General features: G+C 44.0%; 1 protein-coding gene across 2 annotated transcripts in view; it reads left to right on the plus strand.

The window, feature by feature from the left end:
- LOC143355226 (lachesin) overlaps nucleotides 1-19,751 on the plus strand; it is a 269,389-nt gene that overhangs the window by 231,923 nt on the left and 17,715 nt on the right. For both annotated transcript variants that reach the window (XM_076789863.1, XM_076789864.1), the window contains exons 8-9: nucleotides 18,291-18,347; nucleotides 19,576-19,662. In XM_076789863.1, the coding sequence (XP_076645978.1) occupies nucleotides 18,291-18,347; nucleotides 19,576-19,662 (144 nt within the window). The remainder of the gene's footprint in view (nucleotides 1-18,290; nucleotides 18,348-19,575; nucleotides 19,663-19,751) is intronic.

Below are 19,751 nucleotides of genomic sequence, written 5' to 3' on the forward strand. Positions count from 1 at the left end.
CAGTAAGAAAAATTTGTCAAGGTCACAGTTTTGAAGGAACAACGTGAGGAGGCTCGGAATGGGGTTGACTCTCTCGTCAGCCGGCGGGGGTAGGAAATTCGAGCGGCGGAGAGTGGGTTGGAATGAAGATCGTCTCACGGCGCATTAATTTAAGAGACAATTTCTGGTGTCCCATCGTGGCCACCTTAAGGAAGCTCCCGGGGAGCTGAAAGTCTGCGGAGGTTAGTGACCGCTTGAGGAACGACTTTTCGAATCGACTTTTCTGCCTCGGCGAGAGTGGGGTGGGTCCAGGCGGGTGAAGTTTGGCAATTTCCTGGGGCTAATCTGCTGGTCGGTCAGCATTGAGATGCCACGAGGTGGGGTAAGGGACTGTCTGGTGGAAGCCCGCGGGGCCAGGAGGCACAAGTTGAAACGTGGGTTGGACCCATGGACCACGGAACCACTTGGGGGTGGTCCCCATGAATTATACAAGCGACTCTTTGCCTTTCTATCGCTCCTTCAGTTCGTTTGCTTCCCCTACCGAATGACTACCGTGTCTTCTGTCTACCCCGTCCTCTTTCTTTCTCGCGACCACGGACACCTTTCACGCCGGCTACCTTCGTTGCTAAGAATTGCGGTGTGCGTGGGAGGACCAAGGGAAGAGAGGATTCCCCCGGGAACCGGGACTGAAACGATGCGTGCCCGGGAAGACTCGATCTTGCTCTGTCGACGATCGATTTCTCGACCTTGGCGAAATCGCTGCGATTACTCGATGCTCTTGAGAATCGCTTTTAATTAGCTTCCCCCCACCCCACCCCTCGACATTAAACGAACGAGGCTCACAGTAAAGTATAAAATTCGAGCCAGAAAAGAAAATGTCATGTACTCGCAATATCATAGAGCTCGTCTGCAAAAATTTCACTATATAAAAAGAATTAATAGTCTCTAACTAAAAATTTGATACATAATAAAATTGATGGGATTGCTAAATGATAATCGTATTCCTCGTTCTTGATCGAAATTAAAATTTCAAGAAGGAATCAACATCGAAGCTGCTTACAAAAATTGCTAAAAAATATTTAACCAATGGAGAATGAACAGTGAGAAATTCAGAATAGCTGAAAATATAAAAAGGTGCGTTTGGCTTGACCAAGGGGCAGAGAAAGTGCATCGGAACGATTTAAAAACATTTTCTGTTGGTTGCGACGAATTAAAGTTTCGGGAATGGGAACCGTTTGTTCAATTAAAAATTTTGATTGTTACTATAATTAACTTTACACCGGCGCGGCACGAGCGACGTAAGTGAAGATCCATGTTAAAAATTAATTTCGCCGAGCCGTTTCCAACGTGTCGGACGCCTGCTACCTTGATTTCCCTCGGACCGCCTTGTGTCCGTCTTGAAAAATTCATCCAGCACGCTGATCATGGTGATCCCGTTTCATTTACATGTAATAAGAATTTTCCGCGGATATATTGGAAATCGGTTATCAGAACGGAGCTAAAGAATTGCTTAAATGAATTTCGATTCGAGGAAATTGAAATGTGCAGATAAGAAGCGACGGGAGAGGAAAGTTTCCTAGTTTTAGGGAACCGAGTTTTAATTAGAGTAGGTGTAGCCCTGACGAGTTTTAATGAACGCCCGGTGGATTATATTGAATGCTTTGATACTTTTTGATTCGGTCCTCGTTCTATAAGACGACGATAAACAAAATCCATTTGCACAAACTAATTCTCTCCTGTCGAAATAACATGTCTAATTGTCGCATGATGTATTCGTTGAACAAGAACTTATTAATCAGGTAATGATTATTTGAAGTGCAGGAAATTGTCCATTAGACTTAAAATCTGTTGAAAACATTTTTTTAAAAAGAAAGATCATTAGGAATTCTTAATGAGCGCGGGGATCAGATGAATTATCGTAAAGTTCGCGAATTAAAGTTCGTTCGGATTTTTCCACGCTTTTGTAGATAACTTCAAGTTGGATTTTCTGCTGTGTAAAAATTGTCTAATTATTGAATAGTTTGCTTTTCGTTTTTCTTCTCCTTCTTAGCGGTGTTCTTTCAATTAGGGATTTGCGTTTGCATGGAGGAAATAGAATTCAGGAGACCCGAAGCGAACAAACAGGAACGGATTTCGAATTTCGGTAAATCCGGCGAATGGGAAGTCTTATTGTCGTTCGCTCGGGGAAGTCGTCTCAAAGGATCTTATGGAAATATTTCCTCCCCTAGTGGTAACCTTCTTTTTAACTCGACGCCTCCGCGCCCCCTTTAATCGCATTACCAGCGCGTAGACATATTTCCATTCGCCTGAGTGCCAATTGGACCAGCCCCGGATTTTCCACATTTTTTTGTCACCTATCTTACATATCTCGATCCTATCCCTCCGCCTTTGTCACCTCTCGATCCCTGCTTCCGAAGCCAACATTATTTTCATTTCGTACACATCTTGCCAAACATTTCTAGAATTAATACTTTAGCTGCCCGAAACCTGTTAGCATCAATTCTTCTAAATTACAGCCTCAGAATAATTCCTATTCCTTTAAATTCGTTATTACAAAAACCTTCAATCAATTTTTTTAAATTTATAATGGACTCTTCAACTTCTTTCCTATCTGAAAGAAACCTAACCATATTTTTCCAAACGAAAATCTCTGAAAAAGTAATTAAATCGTATTACCCAGGACAGCCTGAAGTTTTTACGGATAGAATTGCTATAACTGTTGAACAATTTATTAAATAAACTCTCAGACATTTGTTTTTAAGGCTAATCAAGTGCCTGTCAGTATCTAAATTAAAAAAATATTTTACAGAGTTTGCACACAGGAAAGTTAAATGAAACGGAGCGAAAGCTTTCATTTTCTCCGCTGACACTTCGCTGACAATTAGCCTAATAATTCCGGGAAGAAAAATCGCCCGAGCTCCGGTAATCTTCGGAGACGACCACGGTGACCGATCTTTTTCGCCAGGTGCGGAGAATGGCAACAGCAAATCTCCTTGTTAAAAAGTTTTACGCGTGAACAGCGAGCGAAACAAGTTCCTGCTGGAACGATCGATGCAATTATGCAACTTTCCGTGACGTAATTAATTTTCTCTCCTCAGCCTGCCCCCGCGCTGTCCCATTGTCCTTAAAGTCCAGGGATCAAAAGACCCGCGATTATCCTTCCACTCTTTTTTCTTCCTCTCTCTCTCTCTCTCTCTCTCTCTCTCTCTCTCTCTCTCTTTCTCTCTTAATATCGAATAGAAACAGTGACATGTAACGGCGATACGAACTCAATTAGTTATCCTGCCGTTCATTCAGACGAATAATGCACCAATGAACGGTGAAATGAAGGTGCTTAAAAAGCAATTCCAGTCGGCCGTTAAAATCGGAGAATGAACGTTAAGTCCATCGGATAGACGCGGTATAGTCAACGGTGTTTTAAACCAAGGACAAGGAAAATGTTTTCTCAATTAAAACATGGAACGTTGTACCATTTGCACTGGTGGTGTTGCACACTACTGAACGCGACTCTCTGCAGTGTGTAGAGGTCTGCGAGAGGCCCTGAAGACGAAAAATTAGTGTCTGAGAGTAATGATTACCTTCGGACATCGTAAAAAAGGGAGCTAGAGGAGAAAAAAGCCTTCTGGACGCTCGTGAAAATGTTAGTAAATGGTTTCGGTAAAGTGTGCACTGAATATACACCTTCAGAAAATATTTGGAGGGAGGAAACAACCCTCTTAAATCTTATTGAAGTGATATCAAGGGTTAAGGGTGGTAAGAATTCGTGCATTTACCAATTTATTCACTTCCCACAGTGTCTATATAATAACTGGGAGCAAATCGAAGTGAAATAATGATTCTGAAACGAGGATTAATTTCCAGCATCCGAAATCTTTGATACTGGCGTGAAACGTCGACAACAACAGCAGAGCTGAGTTTTCCTGGCAGAGTTCCGCGGAAAATGGCAAACCGCCGCGCGGCTGTTCAACGATAATAACGCGTGGAGACGCGGGGGCGGCTTCCGGTAACAGCGGAATCGCGTAATTGTTGTTTCGAACAGTTTCAAACGACCGTTTTACTTTTACGTCGCCGTCGTTCGAGCGTTAACTTACGACTGGTTCTTTGTTGAGCTGGGATGAATAAATCGCTCGTTTCGCCGTTCGCGGCAGCACCGTGCGTTTAGTAATTGCGGAATGTCTTGTGCGTGAACCGCACCGTCGAAAGAACGACCTAACCGTGAAGATTCGGGGAACGTAATCGAGGGACCGGCCGAGTGGAGTTTTTTCGATTGTTGAAGCACCGTTCCTGCGAACCGTTTCGACGAATTACTCGCTCGCTTAACGCTCGTCGTATCCTCAGCCGCTCGGCCATTTCGGAAACAGGGTTTTCAGAATTATATCCGGCCAGGTACAATTTGTTTCGTGCTCCCTGCAACATCCGAATTCGCGAGAGATCGCGTATAATTGTTTCATCGCGAATTACAAATTGCTAGCGCAGACGTTCCGAAACGGTATCCCGCTATCCGCTGATATTCGCTGTCCCGGTGTAAATTCACCGGCGTTTCATCGGGCCGATTAACTCAATCTAAACGAATGAAACATCCCCGGCAACAAATAAAAATTAGCCCCGTTGATTCGCGTTCGTTACAGGCCGCGATACAGCACGTTTCCGGGGGGTGGGGGGACTGGTATTATGGGAACGCACGCGCGTTCGGGGATGATTGAATATGACACTTGTTGCTGTCTCCGGGCCGGTTTCTTTAATTTATTAAATTTTCCCGAGCCGTTTGAACATTCTTGACGCACGCCAAGAAATTAATTTCATTCTTCCGACGTCGCGCAATCCCTTGCCCAGATCCTCCCCAGAGGTACTTCGTTACTTTTCTGTTTGCCTCCGACCGTGCTCGAGACGCTGCGCCGCGGCCTCCTCAAGTGGCCCTTCTGCGTTGGTATCAGAGAGATCCGCAGCCATTTTCGCTGGTCCCAAGGATCTACAATGTTCCCGAAATGTTAGGCGCGCCATTTTTGCGAATTTCGATTTTTCTGGACTATTTTGTTCGAGCAGACTGACATTTCACTCCAGAATTTCTTTCTTTCCAATATTTATTTATTTTTTTCATTAGTGTTTTAAAGTTTAACGTTCCATGACATTAAAATAGGGACTTCAATACATATTCTACAATTTTTTGAGATTTCTCGAAAGCGTAGAACAGAAAAGAAATTAGTCGTGGACATGAAAATCCCAGATTGCCCATGGAGGGTTAATAACGCCAGAAGTATTTTTCTTGTCCAAGTTCAACTCAGATACTGATCCACTTTGGTTCGCATTCCTTCACTACCAATATGGTTACAAACACTGTTGCGCCCTCGAAAAAAACGAACGGTGGATACAGTAGGCACTAAGGCGACCCAGTATTGCGAAACTGTCACCGGCTTTCGTCGGCCGGTATCAGGCATCGACATCGGCGACATTGATTTTGAATGGCAATATTCTCGTTAGCGCGGCTAATGCTGTTATAGAGGGAAGCCCGGGGCCAGAATTCCTCGAGCAGAGATTCCGTGAGCCATCAATGATTAAACTACAGCCTGTATTCCGATCGAAAGACACGGTTCTCGGGGCGGCAGGGGTGAGGGAGAGGGGGCAAGGGGTTGTCGGAGGGTGGGTTGGTAGCCGGGGGTCTTTGGATGGCAAAGGGAGGTTAAAACAGTCGGGTGGAAGGACACGGTTGGGCCCCAGCGGTAGGGGAATTAGTATGCGGCGGCTGTCACGTCCCCCCTCGTCGACGCCGCGCCCGCCTTCCTCTACACTCTCTACACCTTTCGCTCAAACCCTGGACCGCCCCCGACTAGACCGTTAATTTTCCATCCCGTGACTCCAATCAATCTTACGGGCCGTCACCGGGTCTCCCTTATGGCGATGGCCTCGTCGTCTCACCTCCGGCTTTGATACGTCATCGCCCGCCACACCAGGTCCAGGCCCGATTCACCACCACCCCGATCCCAGCCGTATTTCCTTCATTTCCGCCGCGATTTCTGACACCGTGACGGGAAATCCGCTAAATACCCTCGGACGCGTCGTTTGTCCGAGACCCGACACGTCCACGGAAACGGATCTCAAACGGACCCGCCTCCCTCCGACACCGTTCAACCGCCGGCAACCCTACCGTTCAACCCCTTGGCTTGTCCATTGTTGGACTTGGAACGTTTTGCCGACTTATCGCGCCGTATCTGCGACAGGAAAGATATCAGTTTGCCGCGGGAATTAACCAACTCCTCCGATGTTTGACCTCGTGTTGCCAGGTTTGCGCTGAATGCGCTTGTCCGGGCTATGGTTTTGTAAATATACGCGCAGTGTAACAAAGATTAATCAAACTCGGAACGAACGTTACTTTCACAATACCACAAATTCGGTATGCTTTTAGTGTTCCCGCCGCTGCTAAATTCATTCGGGAACACCAATTAAATTTCGTCTTGCCGGTAATCAACGACAACCGGCGTCGGACGGTGAAAGTAAAACGGGGTTGAATTTATGAATCCGGATTAATGAAACAGCGGCGACACGCACCGGTAACACGAACGCAACCTAATTTGAATTCTGCGTTCGTTTCCGTGTACTCTTCAGGTTCTCTCTCTTCCTCTCTAGGCGGACCAAAGAAATTCTCGCGAAGTTCTCGAGCAACTTCTAGTTCCTTCCGATTTTAATGCTAATCTTCTCAGTCTAACGTCAACTATTTCCCCCCCATCCTCCTCCTCCCCTCTCTCTTCCCTGAAATCTCGAGGAGTCTGAGACGGACTTAGAAGAAGAAACAGGGATCCTTATCTCGCGAGGATGTTGCCTTGATTGATCCGTGGAAACAGTATCCTGAATTACAGCGTGTCAAACGCAGGAACGCTGATCGGACATTTATTCCCCGGCATCCTAGCTGTATAGTATAGATCGAGTAGCTGCGGGGAAGGAATTGTCCGGGGAAACCTCCATCGGATGGAACAGGAGACGCGCCCACATCTGTTTAATATCAACATGGACGTATTCCTAAACATCGAGGCAATTGTTTGCATTGGCAATTTCGTCCTCAGTGTTCTCCCAAAAAGAACGGTACCCCAGCGATTAGAGAAAACAGGAGTACTCGAGGTAATCAAAATAATTCACGTGTCATTGAAGTTGACCTTGGACGACCTTGTCAAGGTGTCGTTCACAGATCATTGCCTTCATCCTGAAAAGTCTTATCAGAATGTCAACAAAGCAACGTGTCATATTATTTACGAAAGATGGGATCGACTTTCATATTTACTGTTCGCTTTCTGCAGTCAACTGCAACTGAATAACAAAAGTCTTAAAGAGTTTCCAAGATGGTCGGTAAAATTCCATGATTCGACAAACAACTGACAATCCGTTTATCATAGTAGAGGTGGGGTTGCCGAGGATAATTCGCATAAGCGGTGGTCCCGCAAATGCAAACGGTCGCGATCGTTAACCGTACAGCCGGGAGGGGACACGCAGGAAATAATTTGGCCGAGCGTCGTCATTAAATCACGATGCGCGATAGGACAACCAGGAAATTGCCAGGTTCGCTGCCCGCGAATAGGTAATCCAATTTCTCGGAACAATGATGGGCCGCCGCTGTCTTTTGCGGAGACGCCTTCTATCCTCCGTCTATAATTACTCCTAACCGAGTCTTCGGATCGTGCGTCTCTCCTCGCTAAGATCGTCGATTGTTTGATCCAATTCCGGGTTGACTACACTCTCCGCCTCTCTCCCGGCCCCTCTAACGTTACCTGTTCCGTACGCGCAGCTACTCAAATGTCTCACGCTCGCGACGTGACATCCCTCTTTGATAATTAGCGACGCGCGTCCTGCGGCGCATCGATCTATTAACGTGTCAACGGTGTCTCCGCCGGAGAACGACATACTGACGCCCACGACAACTGACTATCTGTTTCGCTGTCCAACCGTATTGCACGGTAAAGTGTACCGCACACGCTGAAAGACTCGTGCCTATCGATTATCCACAACTATCTTCAATCTTTCAGCTGAGAAGACTTACACTATCGTAATACTATCCTACGATCAAGTCAGGCAGAAGCTTTCCAAGGTTCGAGGCAATTCTCCTCGACCCCGATTTCCCGAAATTACACGGAGTTAATTATCGTATTAAAAATGAAATTGTCGAATTGATTTCTCCTGGAAAAATATGGAATGCAATTTATTCAATCATGAAGATTTATATTCGGTCGGAGAACTGGTTTAAGCAGAATCCACACCAACGCATTAATCGTTGCGTATACAATGTGCTGTTTGTGACACAGAAAAATGAAATATCTTCGCGAGATTCTGATTATATGACCAAGCAGTGTACATTGCGTGTAATAAAGAATGCTAAAAAATGGAAATTACAGAGCCCATTCTGACTTATTTAGACACAGATTACAGTTAGAATATTCAAGAATAATAAAACCACACCTAACTCTTTCGCCAAAGAATTCGAACAGAATAGTTAAAGACTATAAATATGTTGACCTGAAACGCTGGGATGCATAATGCATTGAATAAAAGATTCAACATAAAAGAGACACGATCTTAGAGGTCATATAGATAGACCGAAATCATGATTAATCGGTGAAATAGAGTCGCAAGCACAACTCCCGAAATAGTGATATACTACTGTCCCTATTTCCGGCGGTACATAATTGGGAATCGGTTTCAGTATTTAGAAGGTATTGCATAACTGTTCAGCCTCTGGTGACGAGTTTCAATTGCAAGTTGCGCAATTGAGTGCAATAAGGAGACCAATGTATCTGGATAGAAAATCATTAAAAGTATGTTGGAGAAATGGATGAACAGCTGTCTAAATGGAATAAAAGACTGCCACGTGTACAATCACCAAAACTGTTAATTAATGGTCTACATTGTAATACTAAACCTACCGAGTGCTAAAGTGGCTAATATGCGTTACCTAATAAAAATAATACAATTGAAATACAGGGTGTTCGACGACAGGTAGGAGATAATTTAAGGGGTGGTTCTCCATGACAATATAAGACGAAAATGAAGAATAAAAAAATTGCGATTTCAGCTTCACTTTTTAGTTACTATCAATTAAAAATCACAATTTTTTGCTCTTCATTTTCGTCTTATATAGTCACGGAGAACCAACCCTTAAATTTTCTCCCATCTGTAGTCGAATACCCTGTATATTTAGATTTTGTGCGATCTTGACAATAACGTATGCTTGGATAAACAAATGTGTATTTGCAATGGAAGCATCTTTATAATTTTAACGATTGCAAAATAAAGCTCCCGGAAACAGCCATTTGATTGTAGGTTTAGTGTTAAAAAGTTTTGCGTTGTGTGCGATTTTAACGTTGAAAACGAACGCGTCTAAAATTCGTCGGTTGGTTAGCGTTGAATGACAACTCGGCGAACACGGATAATCCGAAGTCGGCGTTCCGGAATTTTAGTTATGCTCCCGGGGATGCATGGGGGGGGGGGGGTAATGCCTTCACAACTAGTCGCGGATAACACCATCAAAACAGACTTATTTATCCTAACACGGGCCCGAAATGCGCGTATTATACGAGACGAGTGCGGAAGGGGTTAAATTCAACTTAGAGTCTCCTCTTGAGGGGGTAGCAGTGCAAACGCGGGGGTAGCAGTGCAAATGCAAGGGAAAGAGAGGGAAAGAGAGGGAGAGTTATGGAGGCGTTGCTCCGTCCGCGATTCCGCGCGGAGAATTGTTGCACCGGTGAAACCCCCCCATAATCAGATTTGTATGGGCAAGGAAATTTGTTTGACGGTAGAAGCTAAACGCCGACGAAATAGGGGGACTCGGTAAAGGAGAGTATCATCGGCATGCACGATAAAAACCGACTCCGCCCGCACACGTACAAGGGCAATGCAGTTTTATGAGTTCGCTGGCCGGTACGTATATGATAAAGCGCGGATAAAAGTGATAAATGTATGCTTTTTTATCATACCCGGATGATGCAGTTCCTCGACACCCGGAAATTCATGGTACTTATTGAATCGTTAGCAAATCCAAACACTTCGTTCGCTGTTGCTTGCACACACTTCTCTGATTCGGCGAGCGGGATTTGTCTATTCGGGATTGTAGAAAATTATGAAACTTTCTGGCTACGGATTAAGCTAATTTTTATTAGCGAGAAAAATTTACCGACGGCTTGAAATTGACCTTCAGAATTTTGTAGTGTCTTCTACGAGAGCCGAGGGTTAATTTTGAGTATTTGTACTGAATTCAAGCAGTGAACAAAAATTGCCATCCCATAAAGTTTCATAATTTTTCTAATTCCCATATTGGCCCAGGAAAATCGTTCCCATTACAAAATACGAAAAATCCCTTTCGGCTAATTGGATTTCGGTAGCAATCACGGTAGATGGACGCGGAAGTTCCCGGTAACTGGTAGTTCGTCAAATTTCGCCGGGATACGGAAAAAGGGGGACAATTCGCCTTAAGTGGAGTTTACATGCCACACGCGATTATTTCGAAGTTCCCGGGAAGCGAGGGAACTCGTTAAAATCTTAAGGCGTCTTAATTAGCCTAATAGCATCATCCTTTTTCGTCGGTCCATCACCGACCCTTCCGGCCGCCTCTCCATCCAATTTCTTCTTCCTGGTTGCTTGTCCGCGTAGCTTGCGACAACGGACTTGGACGCTGTTCAAACGTTGCGCCGGTATACTAATTCCAATTAGCGCGTTTTGGCTGTAACCCATCGGCGCCACCTCTGTCCTCCGTCCTGCGATTCCATTTCGTTCCACCGACCGACGAGGGAAGGAAGGGTATGACACCGACGGAGGAGAACGTGTAGGGATGATTTTCGAAAAAGTGGACGGCACTCGACGGACCGTGTAATAAAGTCAAACGTTAGTTTTCTTTTCCGCGCGCTAAGTGAATATAAATTGGAAATTAAATCGCGCCGCAATCGGCTGAGAGACAAGTGGCAAAGTGACGCGTAAGGGGCTGGCTTCAACGGGGAATGGAAAACATGGAGCTCGTCCCTTTTCTTCTCGTCGCGAGATTCTTGAAACTTTCAGAAGACGTTTCTCAAATGAGTGCGTCACACCACGCTCTGGCTGGCGAGCCTTGAATTTTACAATGTGATCGCACTTGTTGCCATGGCAGCTCGCGAGTTCGAGCATATTCTACCGCGAAAATTTGCCATTCGGTCGCTGGGATGTTTATGTAAATGCAAATTATTGCAAAGGGGGTAGACGAACGCTAAATATCTTATTTAACCTTTGCGTCAATAACCAAGACATTCTACGATACCCAACGATGCGATTCTTAGTATATTCCTCAAATGTGTAGCAGTCTGTGATGGTCTATGAAAATCTAGAATAACCATGTGCATGCATAATATATGATTTCGAATATTCAGTTGCGAACAAATTGTTTAATTAAACACAGGGAAATATTTTCAACATTTCTAGAAAATCCTCGTTCGCAAAGGGTGAGAGGAGTACTTTAATGCAATGTATCGTTAGAATTGAGGAAGACAGGATAGATTTAGGGCTGAGATTGTAGGCAGAGCTGTCGGGCCGGGGACAGGTGAATCTTTAATGGCGCATAATGACAAATTTCGGCGCGCCGGAAGAAATCGGCGCGTAATGCCGCCCCAATCATCAATCAGCTGGGCGAAGTTAAATGGCCGGGACAACGGGTTTTAATATCTCCCCGGAGAAATAAAAGTTGGCACGATAAATCAAAAGTGAAAAGTCTCTGGCTGACTGTATATACCCATCTCTCTCTCTCTCTCTCTTTCGTCCGTCTTCCCCACTTTCCATCACCTTTTCTTCCGTCTTCTTTTTCTTCTGTTTCCTTCCGTCTGCCACTCAGCCACCTACAAAATGGAAGGTCTTCACTCTTTGCCTCTCTCTCCTGTTCCTCTTGTCTCTTCTCTTCATCCACCTCATCCCTCTATCTCACTCTCCATCCTTCCCTTTCCCTCCGATTTCTTTCTCCCAGTCATTCTCCTACGCGGTGCCCTAATGCTTCTTCGTTCGATCGATGACTTGCAAAAGTGATAAATGAATTTCTCCCCCGAGCTATTTATATCCGGCCTGGCTCTCGAATTCGATAATCTCGTCGCAATAATCGCCATGGATCGCTCCCCTGATTTATCGATCGCGGTCGCCTTGTTTTCCCGACGACTCATTCCGTTTACAACCCCGCCGACAGGTGTTCGACCGAAATTATCAACGCTGTCGATCGGCGAGCATCGTTTCCATGTACGGACCCGTCCCAGCAGCTGATGGAACAACTTATTTAGCATCGCTGATAAATAAGTGAAGCTGCCTATGCGCTTCGTAAAATTAGTTTGACACTTTCTCCAATAATTCTATACCTCGACCTCCGTAAAATTAGACTCGCGATTTTGCAGTTTTCTTGGCCCACTTCGCTACTAGAAAGCATTATTATTCAACATAAAAAAGCATAAAGCATTGTTATTCAGCATTATTATTTTTCATTATTTGGCTTGATCTGCCAGATCTTACAATTCTCAGAAATCCAATAGGTGATCACCCTTAATAACCTCTTGATGTGTCGTCAAAATCAAAGACAGTTAATCGAAAATTTAAAGGGACTGTTACCACTGTGACACATATGTATGTGACGTTCTTGTAATGTACATAAAACTAGTCAAATTAATTTTATAACACGAGAAGGAGCGTTGCATTTAATATAAGACTTTAACGGTGTTCACTGGTGATTCTGGTGATTCCAATATTGATCAATTTTTGAAAAGCGAGAAAGAAGATTTTCTGATACAACCGTAGAGAGCACTGTTGATAAGCTTCCGGTGTTTCAAGTATTAATATATAAATCACTTTTTTCCCGCTGTAATTAGCAGAAAGCGGCCGACACGGTGTTACCAGTCCCGACAATAAATTTCTATTATTTTTATCATCGAGTGAAATGCAACTGCACATCGCGTGACTGGTAACGTAATTTCTTGCACGGATAAATTATATCCGCCTCGTCCGCGTGCAGGTTCACGCGGCGCGTGTAGTTACCGCCGAAGTATCATGTTTGCAAAAACTTTCATTCAAATGCGGGGCTTCCATGTGCTGTTACTTTTTCGCGATTTCGCCAATTAGCAAATTACGGATAATTATGGGAAAAACCCGTGGCAATGATTCCCCGCGTTGAAATCATTAGCAGGATCGCCGGGAGACGAGGTTAAAAATTGCCGGGCAAAAAAGATGCGGCTACCGAATCATTCACCTTGAGAAACGGTGGAAATAATTCCGACGGGTCGCAGTGATAAATAAATAATTCTAGAAAACGAGAAAACGGATGTTCCGCGCGTTCGCTCGAGCGCGGCGCAAAGCGTGCTCGCTCAGTGTCACTTAATCGCGCGACTGCATCGGAAAAGGGCAGCGAGAGCAATTCATTTCCACAGCGTTAATCGACTCGTCTAACTGCAGCCGAGCAGCTCAAAACACAATGAGCCGGACGACCGACAATAAGACAGCAGGTAAAAAATTACAGTGCTGATAAGATAGCGGCCGCACAGAATCTAATTCCGCGTCATCAACCCTCTTTAACCCCTTGCGGTCCTGCGTCAAATCTCACTTGACATTAGGTTTCTTTCCAGCTAGTATTATGTCGATCTCGATCCAGTAAAAAATTGCGAAATTTTATTGTATTCGAAGAACACGTTCAATTCATGGATAAAATTTTTGTCTTCAGTGAAACCATAACAGATTTGAATACTGTAGATTTTTCTTTACAACGAATCCTTAAAAATTGACATGCGATTTTTTTGCTGTTTTATGGATCAAAAACGAGGAACAAGTTCGATCATGTAAAGACTATATTCGAAATTCCATAAAACAGTGAAAAAAAATCGTACGTCAATTTTTAACAACTTGTTGTAAAGAGGAAGCTTTAATCTTCAAATCCGTGGTGGGTTCAGTCGCGAATAAATTTTTTCAGACAATCCACAGCGGTGGTGCTTAACCTTAAACTCATTTTTCAAGGGGCTGCGAGAACTTATTTTTAAATTCAAGGGGGTGCCGATGACTGAAAAGTGTGTGAACCACTGATCTACAGCAAGTTGAATTGATTGTATGTAAGAAGTAGAATTTAGACGTTAAACATGTGAAATAAAAGCTGCAACACTGCTAGTCAGCAAATGTTTGAAACAACACCGTCGGATAAAAAATCAGAAGTTATAAACTACAATACTGTGTACAAAGGAGTGCAGTATCAGTGTAAATATGTTAGCCTGCTTATTAAATCCAGAATTATTCAAATGCAGGAAAATTATACGATGCTGTGCGAAAACGGTGAAACAAAAGCGTGCCAGCTGTAACGAAACGGCAGAAGTTGCCGGGATCGCAAAAGATTAATCTGAAACGGGAAAATCTCTCGATCGTGGCAACTTTCTGGAACTTTTAGCGCTTGGTCGACGGGATCTCGATCGCGATCGTCGCGAGAATTTGCAATTAGGATCCCGATACGGATAAAGAACCTCGCGACACCGTGTAATTTCCACGGCCGTTCGCATCGTACAGGAAAAAGAAAAGAGAACACGGGAGGGTTGTATCGATGATCTCGCGGTTGCAATTTGCGCTCGACATATTTTATGGTTAAAGAGCGGCCTTAAGGGGGCGGTGGTATCATAAAATTCGCTTCCTCGTGTCGTCGGTTAGGCTTATCGCGGAGCCGCACGCGTCCAGAAAGATTATAACTTGTCAGGAAAATTGCCGGCAAGTGAGTTCTCGTTTCGTTGCCGCAGTTTTCGCTGTTGGCCACGAACTGGGTCGCGTTCGGGCCGAACCACGAGCCCGTAACAATTGATTTAGCCGCGATAATGCGACTCGAGGCGACAACAACGCTCTTGAAAGACACTGTAACCCGCGCTAAGATGATATCGGCCCTGAGAAACGCCTAACGTGACACTATATACTGTGTGCAGGATGTTTCCGATCTGCTGGTTCGGCTGCAAAGGGATTCTACGGAAAGAGGAAAAATTATGTAATGTAATTATTACGATGACTCATCATCATTTCGTTCAGGCAGCGCTCCTCTCTTCTTACAGCGTGCAACAATAAATCTGAACTTGTTTCAAAGCTTGAAGCTTCTCACTTTCGCACTGTATTTACATGGCGTAGAGCATCGAAAACTGAAGACACTTTCATGGTCGAAAATGCTACCAATTGAACCACCTATGAAAACCTGAAAAAATTTTTTTCGCGACTGAATCCTTTACAGAGTTGAAGACGGAAGCTTCCTCTTTCCAACTAGACCTTAAAAATTGACGTACGATTTTTTGTTGTTGTGTTATGAAACCATAACGAGGAACAAGCTAGGCCATGTAAAGTAATTTATATTACTCCCAGTCAGGCAAGACACCTTTCATTCAAAGTTGAATGAAACAGCCAAGAAAAAATCGTACGTCAATTTTTAAGGACTCATTGTAACGAGAAAGCTTCAGTCTTCCAACCTGCGGTGGTTTCAGTCGCGAGAAAAATGTTTCCTACGATCTACAGCAAGTTGAATTTGTATTATTTAGGAAGTAGAATAGGCTGACCATAGTCAGACGCGTCAATCGGTTCTTCAAGTTAGATTTTCCCGCAAACTGAAACCCGGGGAATGGAATCTCATTTTACATATTTAGACACACATATTCTTTTTTTTCTTTATACTGTCAAACAAATATAGTCAAATATTTTCCAACTTGAATTACAATATTCGATGTTTGCTTAACCGAAACAGTTGCGGGGAGTGTTGGGTAAACGTTGTGTCGACTATGGAAGTAAAAGTGTGTCTACAATCTAGACAGTGTTGCAAAATAGATAGTAGATGTGCGAGTTTGGTGTAACATCGTCGGCGAACGTGTCGGACGAAAAGTACTCTTCCGGCCACTCGAACTCGTTCATTTGCCCACGAAACACGCCGTATGAATAATAAAAAGGACGCCCTCCGAGTGGGATCGATAATCACCGCGGCTTACCATGAAAATTAATTGAAGCCTGGATTTAAATAATTTCTCTTACCGATTGCAATCTGCCCTTGTTTCTGTTGCTCTTTCAACGTCCGCGTCCTGTTCCTCGCGGTCGATAATTATCCGGTCCGCTGATTCTCGCGCGTACTTGTCGCTTAGGCGAGTGATTAAAAACAGTAACTGCAAAGCGCCTGTAACGAGACCGGGGGACGTGCGAGCGCATGTTTCAAAGTGCTTTCGTTCTAGAGTGTATTTACTATTAGTGTTCGCCGTTTGATCGATTCAATTAATCACGAAGAACTACACGCTCTTTAAAAACAAAGAAACGCGCTTGGAAAAATGATTGATTGAACTGGTAGCGAAAAAATGTAGACGTTCACTTAATCTACGGCTGTTCGACTTATGAATTATTTATGCTTTCACAGCGTGTACAAAACGTTTCAGAAAAAAAATTTAGTTCAATGTCTGTATCGGTGTTTGGGTAAATTTTTGTAACGTGATTATCAGGTCGCATTCATATACAAATTTTCAATTAAATCGTTTTAGGAAATATGTATGAATTTAATTAATTCGAACAATTTCGTAATGGTTGCCGGAGTACAGATTTATAAAACGTATGAATCGATTATACAAATACTGCGCAGGCTTTATTTATACAAGAATTTAATAATCCACGGCCTGTTTAAAGTATGCACGATTACTTTATTGTATCGAACGAGTATGGACAAACATATTTTTCACGTTACATTATACGATATATAAATCCTGCTAGATTAATTTACCGTTTATCGAATCGCATTTTAATAAAATTTTATTATATTACGTTTTATGTGAATTTGAAGATTTCCAGTTTTTGGTCTCATGGATGCATCGGACTTACATTGCTGTTACAGATAAATATCAAGTACACATTAACGCTGAGAATGTTGTTATATAAATCGGAGAACGTGCATGAATTTGAAAAATAAGAAGAATGAAAACAATGGATCGCGAAAACGCTCGCAGACATTAAACCGCGCGAAACGGGAACAGCGAGGCAACGGGAAACGCGAGAGCGGAAATTTTGACGAGAATCTTACGGAAGCGATGAGAGCAATTTGAGCCTTATCGCGGGATAAAGTCGGCGGCCACATATTTGCATCATGTCCGGGCGCGTAAACACGTCCACGAAAAAGTGCACTTTGTCATCCCATCCTATTTGCGTTCGGGTTGGCGGGGAAAGAGCAACTCGCGGAATGCGGTGTGCACTTTCCACATACGAGCAATCGCTTAGCGGCCCGTGACAAATAACGATGACTTTTTCACGATGAACGCGTCACAGCCTGACGCGAGTTAGTTTCTTCGTGTTCGCCGCGGAATTTCACCCGAGTCATTTATACTATCCGCCGAATAAAAAAAAAACAAAATGAAACGTTGGAAGCGGGACGACAATTTTCAAATGATCCCCGATCCGCGAGGAACGCTGGACGCAAAAAACCGAACCAATACGCTATTCACCTTCGCAAACATTCCGTTCCTCTTCACTGCGGAAGGAATAATTTTGTAGGTACGTTCATTTCATACGCTTCTGTGAATTTGCTATGATACATTACAAAAATGCAGCTATCGGTTCGTCAATATGACGATACAATTTAAACGACATTCACACCATTATACACCACATACACGGATTTTGCTTTACATTTACATGACCAGTCTGATTCGACACGATGACAAGTACGGACCTAATTTGGTAATGTTCTCGATATGGTAATAACATATCCATTTCCGTTTGATCGTGCCAGTAAATAAAGAATCTTCGGAGTAGGTTCGCTGGAAAATAAATGATTCGACGAGGGTGACTGTCGTGGAGGTTTTTTCGCGGCGAAACACAATGCACTCGATAGCGTAGGCGGCTGCACACGTACGGAGCTCGCAATTAGCTTAATCTGCAGCCAGCTGCAGCCGCCACTAAATCCGCGTGCCTTCAGGTGGGAGGACGAGGACGAGTACGTAGGACGAATGACGATATTAGGAATAATTATTCTACTGTACTCACCGGGCCGACAAGGTGTACGGGGGTGGTTTGGGGGATGTAAAAGGGATGGTGAGGGCAGGTAGCCCGTAAAATATGATCTGGAGTTTGGCTGGCCTGGCCGACGCCACGGTGGCTAATACGTTTGAGGGCGAAGTTAGTAACAGGTGGCGCGATCCATAACGGTCCCTGGCGCATCCCTCTCTCCCTCTCTTTCTCTCGCTCTCTCTCTCCCTGTCTCTCCCCTCGGCGAAACTAGCCCCCGGTGTTGGTTCTAACGGCACACGCGCCTACGCCGGGCGGGGGAAGAAACTTTAATTAAAAATAAAAACTTGTTTCTTTCGTTGCAGAGTCCCTGCCGCCGAGCACCAGCCCCAGCCCGTCCACCACGGAGTTGCCGAAGAAAGGTAAGCTCGTAAACCTCCCTTAATCGCGGGGAAAATAATATTTTATCCCGCGGATGCGCCGACATCCCGCGCTTTCTACCCTATTTTTTTCGATACCGCTTCAAGAGCCGCTTTCCACCGCGTCGCCTCTTTCTTATCCACCCCCCGCACTGAATTCTGAACGCGTATACCTTTTTCTTCTCTTCCCCTAATTTACTCGAGAACTTCCTCCGGGTGAATTTTTTTTTAGACCTTTATTTTTCTACTGAAATTTCCTTTCGATCAACGGCGGTATCGATTTTTGAACGACCCATTGTGACGCGTTCAGCGAAATCGAACAATTCCGTGACGTTTGTTAATCGAAGAATCGCAACACCGGGTAACATGATTTCTTTAGCGTTTGTTAATTTTCAGCCCAGCCGCGTGGCTTTGAAATGATGCAGCTTAAATTCCCGTGAAATTATTGTTTACGATTCTGTTGTTTGTTCGATTTAACTAATTTGCGATGGGGTCAAGCGTATATGAGCTGGAATTGCGGGAAATTTTATTTTCATGTGTCTGATGCTGACGGAATTTCGGGTTATTGAATGTTTAACGTTTTCGGCGATTGTGTCAACAATTTCTTCCGATCCCATTGGAAAAATGGTGCAAATTTTATATCGTCTTTGAGACCTAAAGACGAGCTGAAGTTAAAAGATAGGACTCTGGGTATTCGTTGAATTTTTACAAATCATCAATGACGAATTGTTTGCTTAATGTGTTGCTCGGTTAATTGCGTTTCTGTAAATTGTAACGGTGCACACTTTCAATATTGAATATCCTCTAGGGGGGAAAGTAAATCGCGTCGTGAGAATTCTGTGGGCGTCGGTCGAAGTTTTAATTAACGACCGTAATGCCGTCAAAGAACCGCGAGGCGAAGGCAAATAAAGTCGCTAAAGACCGTTTTGCGTTGATAAATATGTTATAAAGTGCGCTCAAAATTTTTAATGCATTTTGCGAGGGGTTGAAGCCCCGTGGAGAACTTCGATTTTCGCGAAAGATCAATTGATTTACTTAGAGAGAACCATATTGTGTGCAGCGAGACGAGTGCAGATAATCTGAAAAACTTGTCTCCAAGTGATCCACGAAAATATGTGTCTGTTGTACCACTGTTCATTTATTGGTAGCGTTAACGAAGCTTCCGAATGGGATAATTGTTTAGGTATATATTTGTGTCAATGACTGACGCGAGTTAACATTTTCTGCGCAGATTGGGAGCACATGGCAGAAATAAATAATTCCGTCTACGGGAATCCGAGCTCTCTGACGATCCACAATGAAAAAGGCACGAAAAGCGGTGAGTTGACCTATATTGCAAATAGCTGTAATATTTAGCCAATTTTTCGCGGTGAAATTGCAGCCCATAACCACAGACCCCGTATATAT

This window comes from Halictus rubicundus, chromosome 6, assembly GCF_050948215.1.
Source record: "Halictus rubicundus isolate RS-2024b chromosome 6, iyHalRubi1_principal, whole genome shotgun sequence".
Classification (NCBI taxonomy): domain Eukaryota; kingdom Metazoa; phylum Arthropoda; class Insecta; order Hymenoptera; family Halictidae; genus Halictus; species Halictus rubicundus.